Source organism: Haliaeetus albicilla, chromosome Z (genome assembly GCF_947461875.1).
Source record: "Haliaeetus albicilla chromosome Z, bHalAlb1.1, whole genome shotgun sequence".
In the NCBI taxonomy this organism is placed as follows: domain Eukaryota; kingdom Metazoa; phylum Chordata; class Aves; order Accipitriformes; family Accipitridae; genus Haliaeetus; species Haliaeetus albicilla.
The window spans coordinates 12,650,433-12,672,903 of NC_091516.1; the positions used below are offsets into that span (position 1 = coordinate 12,650,433).

The following is a 22,471-nucleotide window of genomic DNA, read 5'->3' on the forward strand; positions in this document are numbered from 1 at the left end:
TGTGGTAGCAAGCACTATTAAGTCACTGTATTGTGTTATCTTTCTGTTCAGTTTATCTGTTAAGCTCAGTATAAACTTGTTGCTGCAGTTTATCCAAAAAATGTTGCTCAAACTGGAATCTGTCTCACCTGAGATTATGTAGAAGTTATATATCAAGTCTAAGATGGTCATCTTTTTTTCTTTTCATTCATAAGAGAGACAAAAGCATGAAGAGTAAGTGTCCCAGTCTTAAGAAAACTAAGGTGTTGAGTTGAGTTTGCTTCTGTAAGTGCTTGTCTTCCTCCATAGGATAATTGTCTAGATAGTCCTATAGACATACTTTTAGTCAGATGCAATGAACTCCATCCTTAGTTCACAGAATCACAGAATAATTTAGCATGGAGGAGAACTTCAGAGGTTATCTGGTCCAACTCTCCGCTGAAAGCAGGGCCAGCTTTGAAGTTAGATACAACTCCAGGGCTGGATCGGGTTACTCAGGGCTATGAATCAGATCTTAAAAAATGGAGATCCCACAGCCTCTCTGGACAGCCTGATCCAATGTTTGACCACCCTTGTCAAATTATTTTTCCTAATATCTTACCTAATTGAAATTTGCTGTGCTGCAACTCCCATCTGTTGCCAGTTCAGAAGAAAAATGGGGTTTGAGCCAAAAGAAACTTTGGTGAGAAAAGTTGAATAGACTGGATTTTTAGAAATACTCATAGAAAAATTGGTTTCAAGGAGAAAGAAAAATCTGGAAATTAGTTTGCATGTTCAGTTGTAATGTAGTTGTTGTTTTATATGGAAGAGTTGGCTCTCACAGCATGTGGCCCACTGGGGAAGAAGAATGTGTGTAGATATGTATGCATTGGAGGGATAGGCTCACTTAGAAGATCATACTCTTGTATAAAATAGACCAACCTCCAAAACGAAGAATGGTACTGCCAACATTAGCTGCTATATTTAGTTCAATTTATTAATGTATTATGTGATTTATATATAATGTAATTGTGGTATTCACTCCTTACATGCTTTAGGTTTATATACAGGTTTTGGTGCCTGAGTCATCCGTCTGCAAGCTATAGCATATCCTCTGTCAAGTGTGATGTGTGGGGGGAAGTAATGCATATTGATTAGTAAGCTTTGCATTGTTATTTCCATCTTTAGTTTCTTCTTAATATAAATAGCCTTATAAATAATCTTATTTACATAAATAGTTTCCTCTTACATTAAAAAAAAAATTACTGCTAATACTATCTTACTAGTTGACTTCTTATGGTACCTTTTTCCACAGTTTGAACTTTGTTATGTTTTATTTGTAAACATTCGTTGATTTTGTATTATATCTCATTCTTTTATCTTCTATTTTTTTCATTTACTGTGGTAAACTGGGTGTTTTGTCTTATGCAGTATTTGTTGTAGACTCTGCTTTTTAAGTCGTTTTAAATTATTTTAAGCCCAGCATTTTTTATTCTATAATTGTTTTCAAGTTTGACTGAAAGTTTTTCTGTGTATCACATTGTTTACACTTTTAAAAACACAGAAACAAAGCCAAAGTGCCCCTTTCTTTGATTTTGATTGCATTTTTAAAAATTAATTTCATTTATTATTTGCCATTTTTGATTAAGTGTAAGATTTACTCATCTATCAATTCCAGTTCAGTTTTTCGTATTAGCCTACATTTATTTTCTTCCCCTGAGGCCTTTATCTTCCTTCTTCCATTTGTTCTCTGCATTAATAATGCCTAGAGTTGAGATGAAACAGAATACAGATTGAGTGTGGCTGAGTGCAAAGTTCTCAATAAAGTTTTGAGCTCTCTTCTGATATATTGTAAGCTTAAGTCAGCAATACTATACATTGATATTTTGTAAGACATATTTTTCAGAAGTTTGCTACATGAGTGTATGGATTTTTCCCTTTCAAATACTGGGAATTCTGGGAAGATGTGATGCCCAGACAAGAGCTTAACTTGGAGTTCTCAGCTTGCTTTCCTCTAATCTGCTCAGAAGCAACTTAACAACAAGGATTTCCCTTAAACGGGGTTGGGGAGCACTCCTACACACCTTGCCTAGCTTTTTGAAGTCAAAAGGGATTAATGAGTTTAGAACAGCTCAGTAACAGAAAGATGAACCCTGAAGTGAGCTACTTCAGACAAATAGAATAGCACTGGTACTAACACTAATCCTGATACCACAAAAAGGAAGGGATTGAATGGTGATATGAATTACAGAAAGTAACCCAAAGTTCTGTCATTGTCATGTTAAAAATGAAAATGATGAATTTTTTTCTTGCATGCTAACTGCTAAAGTAAAGCATCCTATGACACTGGGCACTAGGACAGAGTAGTAACACCAGTGCATAATAATAAGAGCTGTAGTTCTTGAAGATCATTCACCTGCAGGAAAAGAAACCTAAGATAAAAAGAGATGAAGGGAAGTGATCAAGCTCTTGGGTATTCCTGAAAAAATAGAGGGGTAAACTCTTGAATTCTACCTTGTTATTTTACCAGGATTTCCTAGGAAATAAGATAAAATTAGCCTATTATGTTCTGGTTCTTTTATTCAATGAATGAAATAAGTATGAGGACATCTTATCTAGTCATCAAAACCACCTGATGAATAATGGACCCTGATTTCACTACTCTTAAGAGAAATTTTAAAGTGGATATTAAAAAACCCCATGACCATACAGAAATAAAACCATGGTAATTTTATTGGGCTATTTCTGTACTACATAAAGAAAACAACAATCTATAAATGCAGTTATTAAACTCCACAAGGAGTATGTGAATGCTATATAAGCCACCTGCTCAGATTATCTGTAGAAAATCTTTGCAGACCCTTTAGCAGTCACCTCCACATTTCCACTAGCTGCATTAGTAATTGAGTAACCAAAACTAAATTTTGAACATGCAGATGTGATAAAGTTGCTTGCTGAATCAGACCCCCTGTTGTGGGCTTCATACTTGCTAAGAAGTCTTACTAGCACCACTGTGGGACTACTGAGAATAACTGTTTGGTTTTATGTGGTTGAGGAAGGACATTATCTAAAAGTGGAAATATGAAAGAAGGTGACAGAAAGTGTGGTAACAAGAAATTTATGAATGGGGTTTTGATCCAAAAATATATTGGCAATGCACCTTTTTTATGTGATGCCTACCTGTTGTCATCCTCCCGTTAACACTGTGCCCCTCCTACCTCCACTGAACAAGTCAAACTTACATTTGAATTTTATTTGATTGATTAAAGAAAAAAGCTATGTAAGTATAACTTTCTTCTTAAGATACTGTAATTAGTATGTGGCTAGGTAGCAGCTTGGTACCATTTGTTTATAATGAAAATAGACGAGCATTTTGCAAGGTAGATATGGGTAGCTTGGCAATTGAATCAAAACAGTGGCATTATCATTTTGTTAGTATTCGTCTATGCACTTATTTGAAAGAGATGTGTGTGCAGACGAACCAATTCTGTCCACAAAAAATGGACAACTAAGTCCATATGTTTACATATGCTGTCCTTTCATCTGGAATTGCAAACTCTTGATGCACTAGAAACTCCTGAAAAGGCAAAAAAAGGGCAGCTCTTGCCTAAGTGAGGTCATAATGTTAAATACTGACCAAATGTTTAAGAGAGATGTTCTGGGGAGTATTAGGGTTTTCTATGACACAGTAAGATCTGGAAAGGCTAATTGTTCTAACTGTGATAGTCAAGTTTTTAGAAGACATATGGGAATATAGTGACTTTTTTATTTTTGAAATTACAGTCTTACCTTAAAAAAGAGTTTCTGTTTCAGAGCAGGCTGTAATTATCTACATAAGGTCGGTTATCCTTCTTGCAGTGGAACTAGAGTTTCTAATAAAAAGAAATCCAGAGTAATATTTTAAAAATCTTTAAGAAACCATTGCAGCGGCTGACCACCTTCTTTGCTTGGCATTAGGGGAGACCAAAAGAAAAAACACACACATTTTATATCAGGGGGTACATATTTTTTTCTCAGATGTACGTTTTTGCTTCTCCAATGTCCATTTCAGCTATCATAAGTTCCATATTATTTTTTAAGTGGTATGTTTTGTCAGTCTTGATGTTAGACTATCAGATCATTTCCTAAGACAGGATTTATGAAATCCAGCACATACTCTCAGCTCCCTTTCTGTGCATGATTCCTAATACAAATAATCCACATCTAGCCTTTATCAAGATTCAACCCGTGGTTAATAATTACAGTTTACTAAAAAGACAGTCTCTTTTCAGACAGAGCAGGTGAATCAGGTTATGTTCCTGAAATCAAAATGTGAATTCAGCTTTTTTTAATGTTTGGTGAACTGAAGGCAAGTCTTTTCTGTCTTTTTCTGTTTGCTTTTATTTGGTTTTAGAGCAGATTTGCATTTAGGACCCAAGACTATTTCATTAGGTTTTTCTGTGGCAATTCACTTTCACTGAATGTGTCATATATGAGATTATAATTTGAAAAAAAAACCAAACCACCAATCAAACTACTGTCACTCTGGGAAAGGAAACAAAAAAAGTTTTCACAGAATGGTCTTTCATCCCCATCTTCATCTTTCTAAAAAACCCAAGAAAAGTGTTAGGATCATTTATCTGCAAGTTATAAAAAGCATACTTTGTGGAGGCATGGCACAAAAATTTATGTAGTCAAAACTTTGTAGAATGAAATATATCCTATAATTCCAAAACTCCACTGGAGACTGAGGATATTACTGGATTTAAATCCTCAGGATTAAAGGATGACCTATCTGTAGTGTGTTTGCTATTGCATGTATTTCATGAGCTGGCCAGATAGCTGGAAAAAGTATTTGCTAATTAGATTGCAGAGAAAGGGATGTCCCCTGAGTATTAGCATTATCAGTTGCAAATAATAATGCACGGCTGAAGCTCAAAGCATCGATTTTAGTAAACTTACTGTATTTTCAAATATTCCTACTGCAGTTTGATTACTTCACAAAAATCAAGCAGATGATGGATTATTCCTCTTTCATCTCTGTAGAAATGCATAACTGTGGAAAACATTTTGATATTTCCATGGCTTGAGGCATCAGTGCCCACAGAGAAAAATGTGTCCTTTTCAGCAAAATCTTTAATTGTTTTTTCTGTTGAAAACGTAATATATTGTTGGTAACGCAGAAAACTCCCCCCCCTGCCCCCAGGTTATCATTTTGTCTGTGGGTAAATCTTGGAAAACTGCAATAATTAATTTGCTGTCAGAAGTGATGTATATGAATAATACTATGGTGTGCTTTTTGTTCTTTCAGCAGCAACCTTGAAAAGCAATTTTCCTTGTTTTCTGCATTTTCACATTTCTTAGCACCAAAAATCTTGCCAGAGTTTTTTATTCTTGAAAGCTATACTGGAATTATTTTTATGATTGGCTTGTTGCATGCTGTCTTGCATCTTACTGTCCACCATGAAGAACTGAGAAGCTTCTTCTGCATAAATTATGAGAAACTTCATACAATTATTCCTAGTTTTGCTGAGTCATGCAACATAATTTCTACTCTCCTTGTGGAAAGCAAAGGGCTCTTTTTTCTTTCTGGGAGGTTCATCTTGAATTATTGATGGAATAATATTGTCACGGTCACAGTTACAATCCATTTAGGGATGTAAATCAACCAGCTAAAAATACATAATTAATACTTAAATTCAGTCTGCATATGAGCACTCTGCCTGTTCTGCATAGTAGCCTGGAATTGTAGACCTTGGATATTGCATTCCACAGAAAATAGAAGGGATAAAAATACCTTTAGAAAGCAACAAGTTAATGGTGTCAGGGGTATAAAATAGGCTACAGCTACGCTGAAAATATGTTGATAATACAGGCAAAAAAGTGGCTGGATGGCCAGGCCCAAAGAGTCGTGGTGAATGGAGTTCGATCCAGTTGGTGGCTGGTCACAAATGGTGTTCCCCAGAGCTCAGTATTGGGGTCAGTTCTGTTTAATATCTTTATCAGTGATCTGGACAAAGGGATTAAGTGCACCCTCAGTAAGTTTGCAGATGACACCAAGGGAAGTGGTTGAGTCACCATCCCTGGAGGTGTTTAAAAGACATGTAGCTGCAGTGCTTAGGGACGTGGTTTAGTGGTGGACTTGACAGTGCTTGGTTAATGGTTGGACTTGATGGTCTTAAAGGTGTTTTCCAACCTAAACGATTCTATCTATGATTCTATGTTCTAACCTGTCTTTCTTTGCACTTCTAGCAATTGAATTAATTTCTGTATGAAGTTTAGAAGGAATTTCATGATCTGTTGGTACTGAATTTAAGATGCTGAATAAAAACTATTGTTTGAGATCAGAAGTGTACAAATTTATCTCAAGAAAGTGGTTTAAAAAATGAGTCAACCTGCAGCAAGCAGCGCAGATTCATTCGGTCAGTAATTGCTTGGGGAAGGTGACCACTCAAAATATTTCTATAATTCCCACTTCTTTGCCTCTGTCTAACTGAAGTCTTTACTTGTGAAGTAGTTGTCTGTGTTGTGATTTGATGCTATCTCCCCTCTTGGTTTCTTTGTGATTTGATTTGGTTTGTTTTCTTTGAGAGATTCTTCAGTCTTCTGAAGCTTTGGGCACTCACTCTCTTAAGCTCACATCAAGGCTGTTACTTCTTGTTGTGTTATACGGCCCAAAGCCTCACTCCTCCAGTCTTTCCAGCAGTCCAGTGTGTGCTAGCTGTCTGCTGCAATGAAAACTTCTGCCTGTCATCCTCCCCTGTGTATAGGCTGCTGACCCTAGATTAAAATTTCCAGGAAACTGTAGAATGGCCTCTGCTGAGAAGGTCTGGGCTCTGCCAGAACAAGTTGCCTTGCTGTCCTATTTCAGCTGATGTATTTCTCACTGAAGTATGCAGTTAAGTATAATGCCAGCCATACACTAGAAGAGTTAGCTCATTAAATAGTCCCTAAAAAGCCCTTTCACAATTTTTTTCCCTATGTGCAATCCTTACCTGGATGATAAATGCAAAATAAAGAAGCAGAGGCTAAGAACAATACTTTTTGCTTTTTTAGTCTCAAATACAAAGCCACAGTATTGACTTTTTTTCAGATATGCAAGTCAGTGCAGCCTTATGATAGTGCAATAGAAGAACCTTGTTTAATCAGTTATTGTTCAAAGACTGTTCTTTCAGTCTGAATTCTGTACTGGAAACAAGGCTTAGTCACAGGTACATTGCTCAGTGTTGCTGTGCAAAGGCTTGAATGATTGATTGAGCTTTGCTCCTATACATGAAACACTGAATGAGATGTCCCTGAAAATAGCATGTGGGAGGGTCAGACTAAAGAATTTTAGCTTCCTTTTATGCCCCCTTCTGTGCATAATGCATAAACAGTTATTTTTAATGATTTTTGGATCACTGGTCATGAGAAAAAGAAATTCAAGTTGAAACAAGGAAATAGAGCAAGTAGATCCTATCCAGATTTTTGCCTAGAGCTTTATCTTTTGTTACTTCTGTTTTCAGTTGCATATTCTTTATATTGCATCATTTTGCAGCTCTTCTTACTCTACAGATATTTTTCAAAGGGGCGCAATATGATTTTCTTTTATATAGGTATGTTCAAGAAGGTAACATCATAAAGATACTTGACATCCTTTCAGATGTCTGTAGGAATGGGCATTTAAATAAGACTGCGATTAAAGTAAACCCATTTTTTTAATTTAATTCGTTCTTTTTTTCCAACTTGCTGATTTTTCAACAAACAGTAAACAAAGCAATTGAACAACACATTATTTTCTTGCATAAGCAGTAGGCAATGGACGTTTGCCCAGAGAAAAGCTGGACCAGAGTAAGACATCACAGCCCTTTTAATGTTGGTAATTAATTGCCTTTCTGACAGCAGTTGGCTCTGTTGGCAAGAAGGTTTGAGAGTGAACTCCCTACTCTGCCTAAGCAAAATTAGCTGTGTTTGCTTAAGCAATTTCAGTAGGTGTCTTGAGTTAGTATGGACCAGAGCATACTGGGGAGCGTTCATGTGAGCCATGCAGCTGGTGGGGCTGTTGCGGAAGGTGTTTTCAGCCAGTGACAATACGCAAAACTGAGAGCAGTAATATTTCATACACCGCAGTTCAGTTCACCAGGCTCCTTGAATTCCAAGCTTGGACCAACACATGCATCCTCTCTGCGTGTAGCAGCTCAGAGGAAGCCACATGGAGAACAGTGGGGGTCCAAGTGCTTCCTTAGTTACAGGGTGAGACACCTCTGAGGCACTAGGTGCTAGGACAGAGGTGGTTTGGGGACTGTGTTTTCTTCTGTCTCTCCAGTTTAGGCGCTTGCACTTTGTATAAATGAGTTTTCACTGTGCCAGTGCTTGGTAAGAGCCAGTGGGTATTGCTGAGTGCAGCAGCTTTACAAGAGAGATTGACCTTCTTGGAGGTTGCCATACCACATTCCAGTCTTTCACGAAGGGTGAGAGAGGGCCTGACCCTGGGCTCCCCTAGCAGTCCTAGCCGTGGGTTCACAGAGGCTTCCACCTCCTATTCAAGAATCAGTTCAGGAGAAAAGCTTAGAAATGTTTAAGTAGTTAAGCATCAGAAAGGTGAAGGTGGGCAAGGTGAGTGGGTTTGACAGTTCCAGCAAAATTTAGGAATGAGCTAGAACTCTCCATAAACCAGCAGTGTCAGAAATACAGGAACCTGCGTAAAACTGTGGCAGCTCTTGCTAGATAGTGAAGGGTTCTTGACTGGGCAAGACCCTGAAGAACCGAATGTGACTTTAAAATTGGCCCTATTTTGAGCAACAGTCCTCAACCAGGTGACCACCAGGGTCCCCTTCCAGCCTAAATTACTCTGTGCCTCTGTGATTCTTGCTGGATCTAGATGTTAGTTCAGACACTGTGTAGACATAGGTTTATCCCAGTCAGTGTGTTTCAATTCTGCTTGTTTGTGTTTGTGCAGTTGTAGTGGTGAATACTGTAACAGTCACAATTGGTAGCAGTCACAAGGAATCTATATAGATATATTTTTGTCTAGTTGAAGCAAATTAAGAATATTATCTAAGACTTCAGCTGTAATACTCAGTGGCAAACTGCTAGTACTTTTTGCTATGAGCACTGATATTTCGACAATTCCAGCAAATAAGTTAGTTCTTTGGGGTGGGGGGTGGGGTGTTGTGTTACCAAGCTATATCCTCATCCCTCATTCCTCTTACCCCTCCCAAGAATTTGCTGCAATCTCAGTTCTCTCCATTTATAAACCTGATGTGCAAAAAAGTCTGATCACAGTTTCCCAGCAGAAGAAACTAGGCTTGTCATGGCTGTTACAGAAGGGAAGTTCATGCTCTGTGACTTGGAGAGGAGAAGTTGATAGGGATTTTGTTTTAATTTTATTCTATTTCATCTTGGCTTTCCTTTGACTTCTCTCTGCACTCAGTAATATACCTTTTGAGCCTATGAATAGTTCAAGAGTCTGAAATTACTGGCATCACAGTGGCTTCACTAGCTAGACTACATCGGTGCTGGAGGGCACCAACCTTGATTCCTCGAGATGTTCTTTGGTCTAAGAAATAAAATTGTCCTGGAGAATGCCTGCCCTCTGTCTAAGGGCTACTTCTCCAAGAAAGTTCAATGGAGACCTAAAGGTTTTCTTTGCAGAGTTGGGTAGCACTTCATTCAAAGGAGTTTCTGGTGCCAGATTGGTTAGTTACTGTAGGTAGATGGTGCAGCTCTGTTGAAGAATGTATACTAAGATTGACAGGCTCATATCTTCTGGAAAAAAATGAATTATTAGGTTTTAAATGGTGGTTTTAATATTTTAACAGTTTGTTATTAAACAGAAAGGTTTTAGTGCACACATCCACACAGACATGAAGTGTGAGAGTTCTCTAATATTTTGATCTGTCATTTGAGAGGTACATCAACACAGGCTTTTCTGTTTACGCTCTAGCTGCATGGATATTATTTCTTCAGTGCAGAAGCTATTTTTTGACAACTGTTTATTAGTGAATGGCAGGATATTAACATCTCTTTGATTAAAAACTGAAATAAAAAGGGCATACCACTGCCAGGTATGTTAACTTATCCAAAGGCAGATGGAGAGTGTTCGCTCTCTGCTAATAAAGAGGAGCTGTGCAAATACAAATTGTGCCATTAGCTGTTGGCTTTGTGACTGAGAGTTGAGATCCGAAACTAGAAGTAAGAATTGGCAGCTCTGTATTGGTGACTGAGTGCCTGCTATTACACTGTTGATTCCGAGTCAGAAACTGAGTCTGTGAAAGGTTAATTGGCTTGCTAGGAAGTGAGTGAGCATTGTGGTTTAGTTGATTAAGATGGTGCAACATTAAAAAGTGTCAGATGGAGAGGTTAGTTAGAAGGATGGATCTGTGTTTAATCATCTAGACGTGTCTGTTTCTGAAATGGTAATTCAGCTTCTTTCATAAAATTTTCAATATTTAGTTAAGTATAAGTTTTAATTAATGTTCTTTTCAGACTGCAGCATATTAAATTTATTGTTTCCAAGAAGTCATGGCAACCATTTTAAGCTAAACAATTTATAAAGGAATTTTATGCTAACTTCCTAAGAACACCTTCACACATTTTAATCAACATAAGTGACTCAGAACTAAGGGTATATTTCAAATGCAGCTATTGATACAAAGAAGTAATAGTACCTTGAATTTGTTGAAATTAATTCTGTATGTATTGCTTCTATTTGTTTCAACAGGTGACAGAGCTAGAGTGTGTGAGCAGTCAAGCCAATGCAGTCCACACACATAAAACAGAATTAAACCAGACAATACAGGAGTTAGAGTCTACACTGAAGAAAAAAGAAGCGGTATTTGCTAACATTTATTCTTGGCTGTTCTGTTATATCTTTCTAAGTGCTTTCAATATTAAGCTAGTGATGGCTGGTAAATACTGTATTATTTCCTATAGATGTTATGAAGTAAAATTTTTTTCATCTTCTTTGAAATCATTAATATTTTTCTGTGTATATAATTACATCAGTCAAATATAGACCTGGGTATCTGAACAACAATAAAAAAGTGTGTTTTCCTGTTCGCTTTTACCAAGCCTCTCTGTTTGCAAAAGTGAGTCATAAACAGTTACCACAGAGCAGTTATCACACTGATGCAGTCCAAATTCACAAAGAAGGGAAGCTGTCATAAGCATGCCTTCCTTTTTCTGGAGAGTAAGGTTTGGAACAAGTAATAGATCAATGGCTCTTTCAGGCCAGTCTGGTTTTCATGTTATGTTAACGTAGCTGACTTTTATGATCCCCAAGATCAGCCCTTTCCTTAAATGCATGCCAAGCCCCTGGCTTGAAACTTGCTATTTATTGTGCTGTCTGCCTTGGTCTGGACCAGCAGCAAGAAAACAAAAGGAGCTGGAGTAACACCTGCACCGGCACAGGTCCTAGAGGAAAGCGGATTTGTGCCACAGAATGATCAAGAATCACTCCTTTATGGATGGGAAAAAGGACGTGAAGGATTATTTGCCCTGTGTAAGACCAGATCCTTGAGCACTCCGTGACAGATGCAGTGAGCACGGGTGTGCGTGTTCAGAGTGGCAGTGTGTCTGGCAGCGTCTTGCCTCCAGCCGGGCGGTTGTTAGGTGTTTCCAAGGAGGATGCAAGAGAGGCACAGTAGTTACAAAATATCCTCCCAAAAAGGAACAAAGCCTTTTCCAAACTCCCTCATACTAAAGAGATTAGCCTCAGGTTGGCAATGTTTCTCATTTTGGTGCCCATTCACTTTTGAATTATGCTGAGCTGGTGGCTGCAAAGAGGTCTTTCTGAAAGGAGTTCTGGGAGGTGAATATCCCCTTCCAGGGAAAAGTACTTAATAGTTTAAAGTTTGATACCTTTTAGTTTCATTAACTGTTTCTATTCTTGTCTCCTGAAAGTAAGCCAAGAAAAGGTTTCTCTTCCGTTCATTATTTTATCTATATTTATTATTTTTGTACCTCGTTACTTTCTTCTTGCTAAATTCAAGATACCATTTCTTTTAGACTCTCTTCTTACAGAAATCAGTCATCAAAGTAGGCAATTTTTTGATGCTCAGCCCTACTGCTAGTGACATAATAAGCAGACCACAGATGAAAATTGGATTTTTCTCTTGAAAAAATGGAGAAGGATGGATTCTAATAGAATTTAAAGTATAAAATTGTTTCTCTAATTACAAGGACCCTTAATTTTTCAGGAAAAAATTATTTTGGATCTTTTGTGTGGGAGAGGAAAACTTGGGACTTTTATAAAAGAAAATGCTTATCTGTATTCTTGTTTGTTCACAATGGAATTGCTGTTTTGGGACTGTGATTCCAGAGTATTGAGAGCAGGGCTTAAACTTCATGTGCTGTGATGGGCAGTAGCCAACTGCCAATTTTGGTATCATTGCAATGGCTTGCTCAGGAGAAGTGGTAGCCAGCTTACCTGCACTGAAGCCAAGCCAGGTAACATGTTGCTAGCAAGGTTGTTTCTTCTCCCTTAGGAAATCGAAGGATTGAAACAAGAAATCGACAATGCCAGAGAGCTCCAGGCACAGAGGGATTCTCTGACCCAGAAGTTACAGGTGAGCTATAGTGCATCATCTTACTTTAGAGAGAAGGGCAAAATGACCATCAAGTGAGCAGTTCACATCAGCAACTTGTGCTGTTTTCACTGAAGGTGCCACGTAAATATGTAAGTTAGACTGCATTGCAAAGTGGTGGGTTACGATGATCCTTAGGAATTTGTATCAAAATTTCCACCTGCTGTAAGCTTCTATTTTTACCTGAGGGAACAGACCCAAATTTCATTTACAAGTCCATGGAGTACTCTCAGGCTAGCAGCTGTCCTTCATCAATACATGTCCTGGGCAATTCTGGTCTCATTTTCATGGCAGAGTCTTCCCATAGGTCTTGCGTGCCACTGAAACTGTCAGGCTGTGTATCATCAGGTTGGGATGAGTATTTGTATTCAGCTTTTAAACTTGCTCTGAGAAAGTAAAGGTTAAAGCATTCTTGTGTAGTACGAGCTTTAAAAACACACTTTGACGTTTTCTTGGAATCGTTTAGAATCATTGGTTTTTTGTTGTTTTTTTCTTGGCTGTATCTTTACTATGTGTAAAGCCAGATACCTCAGCCTACCAGAATCAGTGTGCCCTCAGTATACCTTCCCTTGCTACGTCTGAGCTCCTGTCTGTCTGTCGCTGGGCTGACCGGCCAGCACATACGCACCTTCCTTGTTAAATCTGCCTTCAGAATGAGACTGACCCAAAGCTTAGATGGGTTAAACTCTGAATGCAGACTTCAGAGTTTTGATAGGCCTGGAAACTTGGGCATTAAATAGCTCCAAATCTGAAGTGCTGAAAGGCAACCTTCACTGTGGCTCGACCTAAATTATGCTGAAAGCAAGCCCCATTAGACTAGCCACAGCTTAAAAATCATCAAGCAGGTATTCTTTGAAAGGCATTACATGCATTGGAACTTTCTTGAATCTTATTTTAACCTACAGAATAAACCACAGAGGAATAAAATGAGTTTATTCATTCTTCCCCATTCTTAAGACAAATTATTTGGAAAAAGTATGTTATTACTTTAAACAATCTTTAAAGATTGTTTTGAATACACCTGAGCTTGCCTCTTCCACTATTCCAAAAATTGTTGCTGGCTTTAGGCTAAAAATGGGAGTTTCAGCTGAAAAGGCACTTATCTGAGAAACTCAAAAGGAAGATAATAATGAAAGTTTGAAATTGTTCTAGCAGTAGCATATGCAATAATTTCAGTGTAAGATCATATGAAAAGTAATAGTGAGCCAGGAATAAGCTATCCTTAGCAAGCAGAATTATGAGAGACTAGTAAGAGATGAAAGATTAGAAAATGCTAAGTTTTTATTAAAATTTGACCTTATAAAGTCAGTATTGATATATTTATATCTTTAGTAACCAAATGTATATATTGTGTTTATATGTCCATACATCACATTGTAGGCAATGAGTTTCTGAAAATAGTTCAGTATGGTTCTATTCAAGTAAATTTAAAGCTTATTTAGGATCTGAGTTAAAAGTTGCCTTTCTTAAGCTTAAAGATTATGACTGGCCTGATGCAGCCGATCTAAAAGATCTTGAATCTTCGCTTTGCTATGAGTCTTGCTTTGATTATACTGGCCTTCTCTGAGGCACTTCACCGTTCATCTGTGACGTCAGTGAAATGGTGTTTTCTTCTGTAGCTCCAGACGAACTGTCTCACATCTGTTCACTTAGTTGACTCATCATCCGTTTTCAGGGTGATTGTCTCCAGGGTCCGTATCTGTTCGTCTCACTCTTTTTTCTTGTGCTTTATTTTTTCCCTCTTGTGCTTGTAAATGGATTATGTAACTCTAAAATATTTTGGAATATAGCCTGTATGAAAAATGCTATACAAAGAAATTACTATTTCAAGGTGTATTGCATTTCTGACACACTCATATCAGGGAATGAATTAGAAGTCCATTATTGGCAATTTCCAATGAAGAGCCATATGCTATCACTGTGAAGGGTAAGTGTCAGGGCCCTTGTTACTTAGTAATTTAATTAGCAATGTAGAGAAGACATATCAATGAGTCACGATCAGTGTGACTTTCACAGTAAGTCAGGATATCTTCATTACTATGGCTGATTCCTAAATATAGCTGGTTTGTATGGTTTGAATATTTTATTTGGATCCTTGCACTGAATTCCACAAAAGATTATTACAGTGCAAACAACAAACATAACTTGTTGGTAATGTATTTCTTTTCTGAAAGAAGACAATGTATGAGAAATGATTGTGTCCGCTGTAAGAAGAGCTTGAAAAAACAGTGTAAAATACACCTTGCAAAGGGCCTGAATGTATTGGAAGAGTCAGTTTATTGTTAGGTGAGATTAACTGCAAATAAAGTGAAATGACACAACTAGGGGAACAGATTACATTACATGGACACGTCTCCACTTCTTCCAATCAAGAAGCAACAGTTTTGAGGTAGACATTTGTAATAGGAAACTGCACATGAGCTGGACATGAACTTGTAATGTAATACTATTGCAAAAATCATTAACACTAATCTGGGGCAAATATGTGTAATGATCAAATATGAAATTTGGGAAGAAGCATATTCCAGAAACTAAAAGCAACAGCTCCTGGCATATTTCATTTAGGTCTACTTCCCATGTGTCATTAAATATGTTAAGCATAAGTTAGAAGAATAAAACAGGAGGAAGTATGGGAGAAAGGATATCAGAGGAGATGTTTGGGAAGCTAAATATATATGGATTAGGAAAGAGATGTCAGAAATGGAATATAAATAAAATATGCAAGCTGGAAATTTAAACAAAAGAAGGGAGCTCTTCTGATTTTAGTAGATACAGGGCAAGGACTGTCAACGGAGAGTTAACCTTTTGCTGAATATGGATGGAAGTTCGTACATCTAATGTAAAGCTTTCAGTTTTACCTGGGTGCTCCCACAGTAACAGCTCACAGCAGGACAATTCCTCAGTTTAAGAGAGTCTGAGGATAGCCTGAAAGATGATCTTCAGTGCTAGATACAGGCCAATGGGATGCTCTTCAGGCCCGGACACGATGAAATAAAACCATGTATCCATGGATTTGTTCCAAAGTGGTCCCTTTCATCGCTGGCTTGCCTGCTTATAGAAATTAATTATCTCTGGGGTAAGAGCAGTGGCAAGCAGACTTCGTAGAGCACACAGATTTGGTGAGTAGAAGAGGAGCAGCGACAGGAGAAGCAGAATGCATGAGCAAACATGGAGAAACAGCTATCAGTTTTGTGTAAGCTAAAGAAAGGACTGTGTCATTCCTGCAGAGCTGAGAGGACCTTGAATTTCCCTTCTTGTCCTGTACTGCAGTCACTTGGCCTCAGAGGGTCTTGAACCCTTGCAGTCACCACACCAGGCAGTACTTGTCAGTACTCGTTTTGGAGGGCAGGAGCAGGCTCAGTGAAGGAGAGCCTTCAGAGGGTACAGCTGGGTTATAATCACTTAGCTTGTCATTCGTAGCAGTGGTGGGGTAGCTAATCACTACATAAGCATGTGTTTATTTTAGTTTATATTGTTTCTACAAATACTCTTTTCAGCTTCCTTTAGTGCTTTGGCTACTGTATTGTTCAGTGTTAAACAGATTGAACTAATTCTTCTCTTGGTCCTGGCAGCAAGGGATAATTCCTGCTCTCAGCTGTGCTGTTAAAGACCAGTGCCCCAACGTCTGTAATTTTTAACTTGCCCATTTACAAACAAGAAGTAAGGGAGGTATTCCAGTTCAGCTTGGATGTAGCCCTTGGCTGCATAAGCAGCCACAGTTACGAGGAGATCAGGTTCTCGAGGCTCTGCCTTCTCCACCTGCACCACTGCTGGGGGTCCCAGAGCTCTCCCTCACTGCAGAGGCTGGGAGCCAAAACTGAGCACTGGCCCCATCACCCCATCCCTCCTCTGGCCCTGGACGCAGCAGCCGATCGACGTCGCCATCGGACTGCTCATGGGTGGAAACGTGTCTTGGGCCATGGACTTCGACACCAGGCTGCTGATTTATACCTGTTACTCTTTCCTGACTGCCCAAATACGTATTCTGTATGGGTCAGGTTGTTTCTTACGGTTAGCTGACATCTCTCCGACGTAAACATGAATATATTTGTTAGCTTTGAAGGAGGCAGAAGAAGCATAACAAAAACAGTGGGAGAGTGGGAGGGCAGAAGGAGGAGTCACTGATGCTTGGAGCAGTGACTGCTGCCAGATCTCGCTCCCTATGGCTGTGTGAAACTAGTCGTTGTAAGAACTCAGAGCAGGCCCGTTAAAGCTTTGTGACACAAAGCTGCTGTAAAGGGAAGCAGTGTTGAAAAAATGTTAATGTATGTAAATATGAATTCACTATGCACTTTTCCAGAGGATGGCTGCACAGAGTGTATGGTGTACTAAATACACTCTCCCTGTGCTGCCTTTGAAAGTGTTCTTCATAACTGAAATTAGGAAATTCAGCATGAATTTACGAGACATGCAATGAATGGGAGAAGTAACAATACGCTATTCCAGACCCATGTGACTGCTACATTAGTAATTTGATAGAGGAGAGGGCACCCGGCTTGCACAAAGCGGAGCAGCCCTGACCTCCCTCCCCTGGCAGGCGCAGGCCAGGGCTGTGAGGGGTCTCAGCAGGCTGGTTCCAGGCAGCTTCTCCTCCTCACTCGGGGTCAGATCCCCTCAGCCGTGTGCTTCGTCTTCCCGCCCGCTGGATGGGAACAGCTTGTCCCTGTGGCACTGGTGGCTCGCCTGCTTCCCCGGCTCCCACAGCTGCGCTACGGCGGGGCTTGCAGGGGATGCTCCGGGGCACGGCGCAGCGAGACAAGGCGTTCTGCTTGCACTTGCTGGTTTAAATTTGTTACAGTCAGTGTCACCGTGACATCAGTCCTGCTAGTTTACGTTTCTGTATTAATTTTCAGGGTGAAAAAGCCTATAATGTGAGACAGCGGTAAGGCAGTACTCCTCCATCCATAACGCAGTGTTCTGGATGGGTTTCTGTATGAGACCATTTAATGGAGACTATGTCCTTGAGCAATTCATGTAGTACAAATTGGGGAATACTTGAACTTAAGTAACCCTTTGTGAAGCTGTTTTCAGTAGGTGGTACATTTCTGAATGATAGAAGCAATAACTTACCTGAATAAGTATAATGCATCCATTGTTCACTGACTTCAATTTTATCCCTCTCCAAAAGTTTCTGTCCTTCAGATGAATTACTGAAAAAATGGAGGAAGTGGTAGTACATATGCAATTGTAATAACAATTTAGGCTCTGGTTTTGGCTTTAACAAACAAATTGTTTTAAAAACCAGCTGACAAAAATAGCACAAGAATATCAACAGGAGGTTAGACTGCTTTCTGTTTGCAGACAACACATTAACATGTTATGTATTTTCTCTGAAGGAAGTAGAAATTCGAAACAAAGACCTGGAAGGCCAGCTGTCTGACCTAGAGCAACGTCTGGAGAAAAGTCAGAATGAGCAAGAAGCTTTTCGCAATAACTTGAAGACACTTTTAGAAATTCTTGATGGAAAAATATTTGAACTAACAGAGTTACGAGATAACTTGGCCAAGCTAATAGAATGCAGCTAAAGAAAATGGGATTTCAGTGCCAATCAGCTTAAAGATGCACTGTCTCTCTTCATAGGACTGTGTTGGGCTCTGCATCAAAGTTGCACAAAATTAGAAAATGCTCCTCTGAGAGGGCTTGTTTTAAATTTGAGTCGTATTTCAATGTAAAATTTAGAACTCAGCTTGTAGCTAGTTGAAGAAGAAAACAACAAACAAAAAAACTTGAATTACAAATTACCTCCTTGTACATTATTGGCCACAGATAACTTGAAAGATATTAAGAGTAATTGAATGCAATCCTTTTCTAATTATCAGCAATGGAAGAATTAGCAGTGTCCCAGGTCACACCCCCTTTTTTGATAGACACAATATAGGTTATCTGCTGTTTTATTTATTTAAGATATTTAATTGCTGTGTTTGTGCAAGAACTTAGTGATGACAGCCCTGTATTTTGTTGTTCTTAATAATTTCTCAGGATACTTTGCACTGTGGAGAAGCAGTGCCATTACCAATTTATTCTTGCCAGGAGTGAGAGAGAGTTGCATCTTTAATTGAAACAAAGTTATTATAAACTGCTTGTATAAAGTTTTTCCTTTTGAGGTTTTTTTGGTTGGTTGGTTGGTTGTTTTTTGCTTTTTATATACATATATATATATATACATGTATATATATATACATATACATATATATATATATATATACACACACACATATATATACACACACACACTGGAAGATACCGTATTTCTTTATGGAGCTTACTCTGGTGTTCTACAATATTGTCCAATGTAAGGTTTACTTTTTCATATGAATTCCATGTATTTACAGTGAGATACTATCTTCCACTTAACTATATTTTGAGGCCAACCAATGATGGAAGGTGAGTCCACTAGGGAAAAAAAAAAGGGGGGGGGGGGGGACCCCTGAGAATTTGAAATGTAAAATTTGACATGCACAGATAACAAGGAATAGCCAGGTGTTTGTTTTCTGGCCTTGATACATATATCGAATATGTATGTTCAATTAACTGTTAACCTGTTCTGCAGGAGACTTTTTCAGAATGTCACATGAATTTCAGGTTTTGTGAATAATGGCTTATGGGGAGCACTGTTCTATTACAGATTGCATAAAGGACATAAAGCTATTGCAAGGGATTGCTCATACACGGAACTTGTCCAGCCAAGAAAGCTGTTTCTAGAAGTTTTGTTGTCATAGCAAATTGAAATGGAGACATGTTTACTCTTTTATGGGTCTTCATATCACATCTTTATTGAAACTACACCAGGCAATATTCTGAACTGTTAACTAAATGTTTAAAAACAGGAAATTGAATTCAATTATCCTCAGTGAGCAGGTTTTAAAGTTGTTTTGATGTAATTTTAACAGACTTTTGGCAAACACACATTTCTTTATATAATAGATTTATTTAAAAAAAACCTCTTTGAAAGGTAAGCCAAGTGTCATGTGTCTTGCATCAAAGTACATTCTTGCCATAAATTGCTTGTAATGTTGAAGAGGGCTTTTTTAAAATGTATGAATGAGTGTCAGACTTCAGAGTCAAAAGATGCACGGACCTTTGTTTGCTCCCCAAATTAATTTGAATGTTAAACATGAAATTTAGCTGCTTATTAAATTTGTACAACACGATTTTCTCCACTTAGAGACTGCTATTCAAAACTAGAGAAGATAAGTTTGTTTTCTTGTGTGTACTGTGTGTATATATCATATAATACACACAGGTTCTCATTTATATTAGAAATACATGCTTTATTTCTAAAATACTGGTTTTTTTCTTTACCAGTGATTTATCAGGTCTCCCCTGACTAGTCAGGAAAATGGTTTAGGTCAAATGCTAAACCATCATGTATTATACATTATGTACATGTACACAATGTTTAAGTTTTCTCCATATTTTTAGAGTATTCTCTCACTCATTTTATTTATTAAAGGGGTGGGGGGAGCTTGGTTCAGTGTGCTACTGGTTGAAAACTTTGTGGTAAGCTACATGTTTTTCATTTAGTGGATTTTAGATGGTGGTGTGTCTATCTTCATCAGGTCCAGATGAGCAGATATGACCAGTTTTTAATTTACTTGGGGATGTTTGGGCCTGATTCTCCTGTCACTTGAGCTGCTGTAAACCAGATGTGTCCTTGATGTTATGTCAGCAACATTCAGTTGGCATAACATCTGTGGAAGTACAAGGAGAATCTGGCCTGTTAATGCTCAGTGGACGTAATAAAGATGAAGAAAGAATAAAAACACAGAAACTTGATGATGGAATAAATGTAATATTTTTTTTAATGATATTATTATTGACATTTTTAAAGATATGATGTCATTTACATGTGGGAAAATAGTGGACAGAAATATTTCCACTTAAATTTTGTGAATATGTGTGGTACATGAGTATTTCTATGTATACGTACACACACATATGTATATAAAGAACGTGGAAAAATTTAGATGTGCACATTTTTAATATTTTCCTATTGAAATTAAATTTAAAATTGGAAATTGATATTTGAGAATTTCTTTTCTCATAGAGTAGATACACTTAATTTCTTTTTTTTAAATAATAAAATTATTGAGGGCTGCACCTTTGAATTTCCAAATAGTTGCCAAACATAAATGTGGGATAAGGTGGATATACGTGCACATATAAATAAAATCCTATTGCTAAGACTATTTATAATGTTTATGTACAGTAGGTGAGTGTTTAGAAATTGTGACCTAAAGTTCATACGTAGGTGGTTATACCTACTGTAGCCTCTCCACTTCTGTTTTAAGATAAAAGTTTGCCTGTTTGAAACATTACTTTCCCAGAGACAGGTATGACACATTGTATCTATCTTTGACCAACTATGGGAATATGTAGGAGAAAACGGTGTTGAGTACTATAGCCTGAAAACATGACCATGAACTTGCACCAGAGGGGAGAGCGTCACATCGCGTATAACTTGTTATATGGCAACTACAGTCTTGTAAAAAAAAAGGGGGGCAAAAAGAATTACCAAAAGCCTAACAGAAATACACAACAACAACAACAAGAAGAAAAAAGAAAAAGAAAAAAAAAGAAGAAAAAAAGAACAATCGAACCCACATTTTTTTATTTTGAAATACACTTGCTGTTCTCTGGGGAATGTACTTTTCATTTTTTTTCTTAAATCTTTTTCAAGTATGTGCAAGTGATAGCAGCAGCTACCTTAATCTTTCAGGTGCTACTGGATTTTGCATTAGAGTGTTATGTTGTGAAATCCTGACTTTGACATAAAAGATTTTTGTAAGTATATTCCCGTCTGGATAGTTAGTTTTTGGAGTGTCTTGTTCATAATCCATATGCCTCAATGATCCAGAAATTGCATTTTTCTATGTGGACAAAGTAAAATGTGTGAATTAATCTGTCTGTTACAGACTGGGAATTCCTTTTCCTGGCTAATATATCCAGGAAAGAGGAGAACAAAATGAACTGATAATGCAGAAATGCTGTTATAAGGTCTCTAAGAAAATACATTTTCAGGTAAAATATAAATAAATAAAGGGCTAAACCACATATAACACAAATAAGTATCATTTAATGCTATTGGTGGCATTTCCAGGATAATTCCTTTAAAGAAAACCCTGCAAGAATGAACAATGTGTCAATTAAAGATGAATATTTTGGGATGTGTCTTTTCAGTTGTCAGTTGTGAGAGGTTTCTGATTTCTGCTCATTTTCCTACCAGTTAGGGATTAATTTCAGGTTTACCTTCAATAAGAGGCTAAACCTCAATTTGTTCCATCATCTTTTATATTCTGTACTGAAGTGGCTACTGAACAGCACCCTGTGAACACCACATTCAGAAGTCAAAATCAAAACATTTTTCAGAAATGCCACATGGCGAGGGGAATGGAAAACTGTTGCAGACCTTAATTCTCTGCAGAACTGTGGATGTCAGTAAAAGCATTTAATTTGGTTGATTGCAGAAATCTTGGATCTTGAGGCCAAAGATAAATCTGATTAGAGATTAGGTCTGGATGTCAAAAGACAATTAAAAAAAAGGACCATGAAGAAACTCCATCCAAACGCACGTAGTTCAGTCTTGATAACTGGACATGCCAGTGAAGTGCAGAGCTGTACACTGATTTTTTTCAGGAAATGGACCTGACTCTGCAAAGCAATGTTCAAATTGTCTTGTTTACATTTTCTTAGTAATGCTGCATATGTGCACTACCTCTGAATGGTGCTAAGCAGAGAACATATCACAGAATAACAAATATTTTTTAAAATCTCTGTTTTTGCTTAGTAGCATTAATTCCTTGTTTTACTCCACTTACTTACTTCAGACAGGTAAGATTAGTTTTCCCCATTACGTTAAGTGTTTGGGAACAATGAACAGAGTTTTGTGTTAGATCCTGGAGTCAGTTCAGCTCATGACCACTCTTCTGGCTGTGCAACATAGCCAGAAAGCAGGTGCAAGTGTTTAT

At 37.9% G+C, this 22,471-nt stretch overlaps 1 protein-coding gene across 3 annotated transcripts in view; it reads left to right on the forward strand.

Annotated features, from left to right (window-relative positions):
• Positions 1-22,471, forward strand: part of HOMER1 (homer scaffold protein 1) — a 106,737-nt gene that overhangs the window by 72,665 nt on the left and 11,601 nt on the right. Inside the window, exons 7-9 of one of the 3 annotated variants that reach the window (XM_069775797.1) lie at positions 10,640-10,750; positions 12,405-12,485; positions 17,840-21,404. In XM_069775797.1, coding sequence (XP_069631898.1) covers positions 10,640-10,750; positions 12,405-12,485; positions 17,840-18,028 — 381 coding nt within the window. In that variant the 3' untranslated portion in view covers positions 18,029-21,404. Of the gene's footprint in view, positions 1-10,639; positions 10,751-12,404; positions 12,486-17,839; positions 21,405-22,471 lie in introns of those variants that run through there. The other 2 variants (XM_069775799.1, XM_069775798.1) reach the window with 2 other exon arrangements.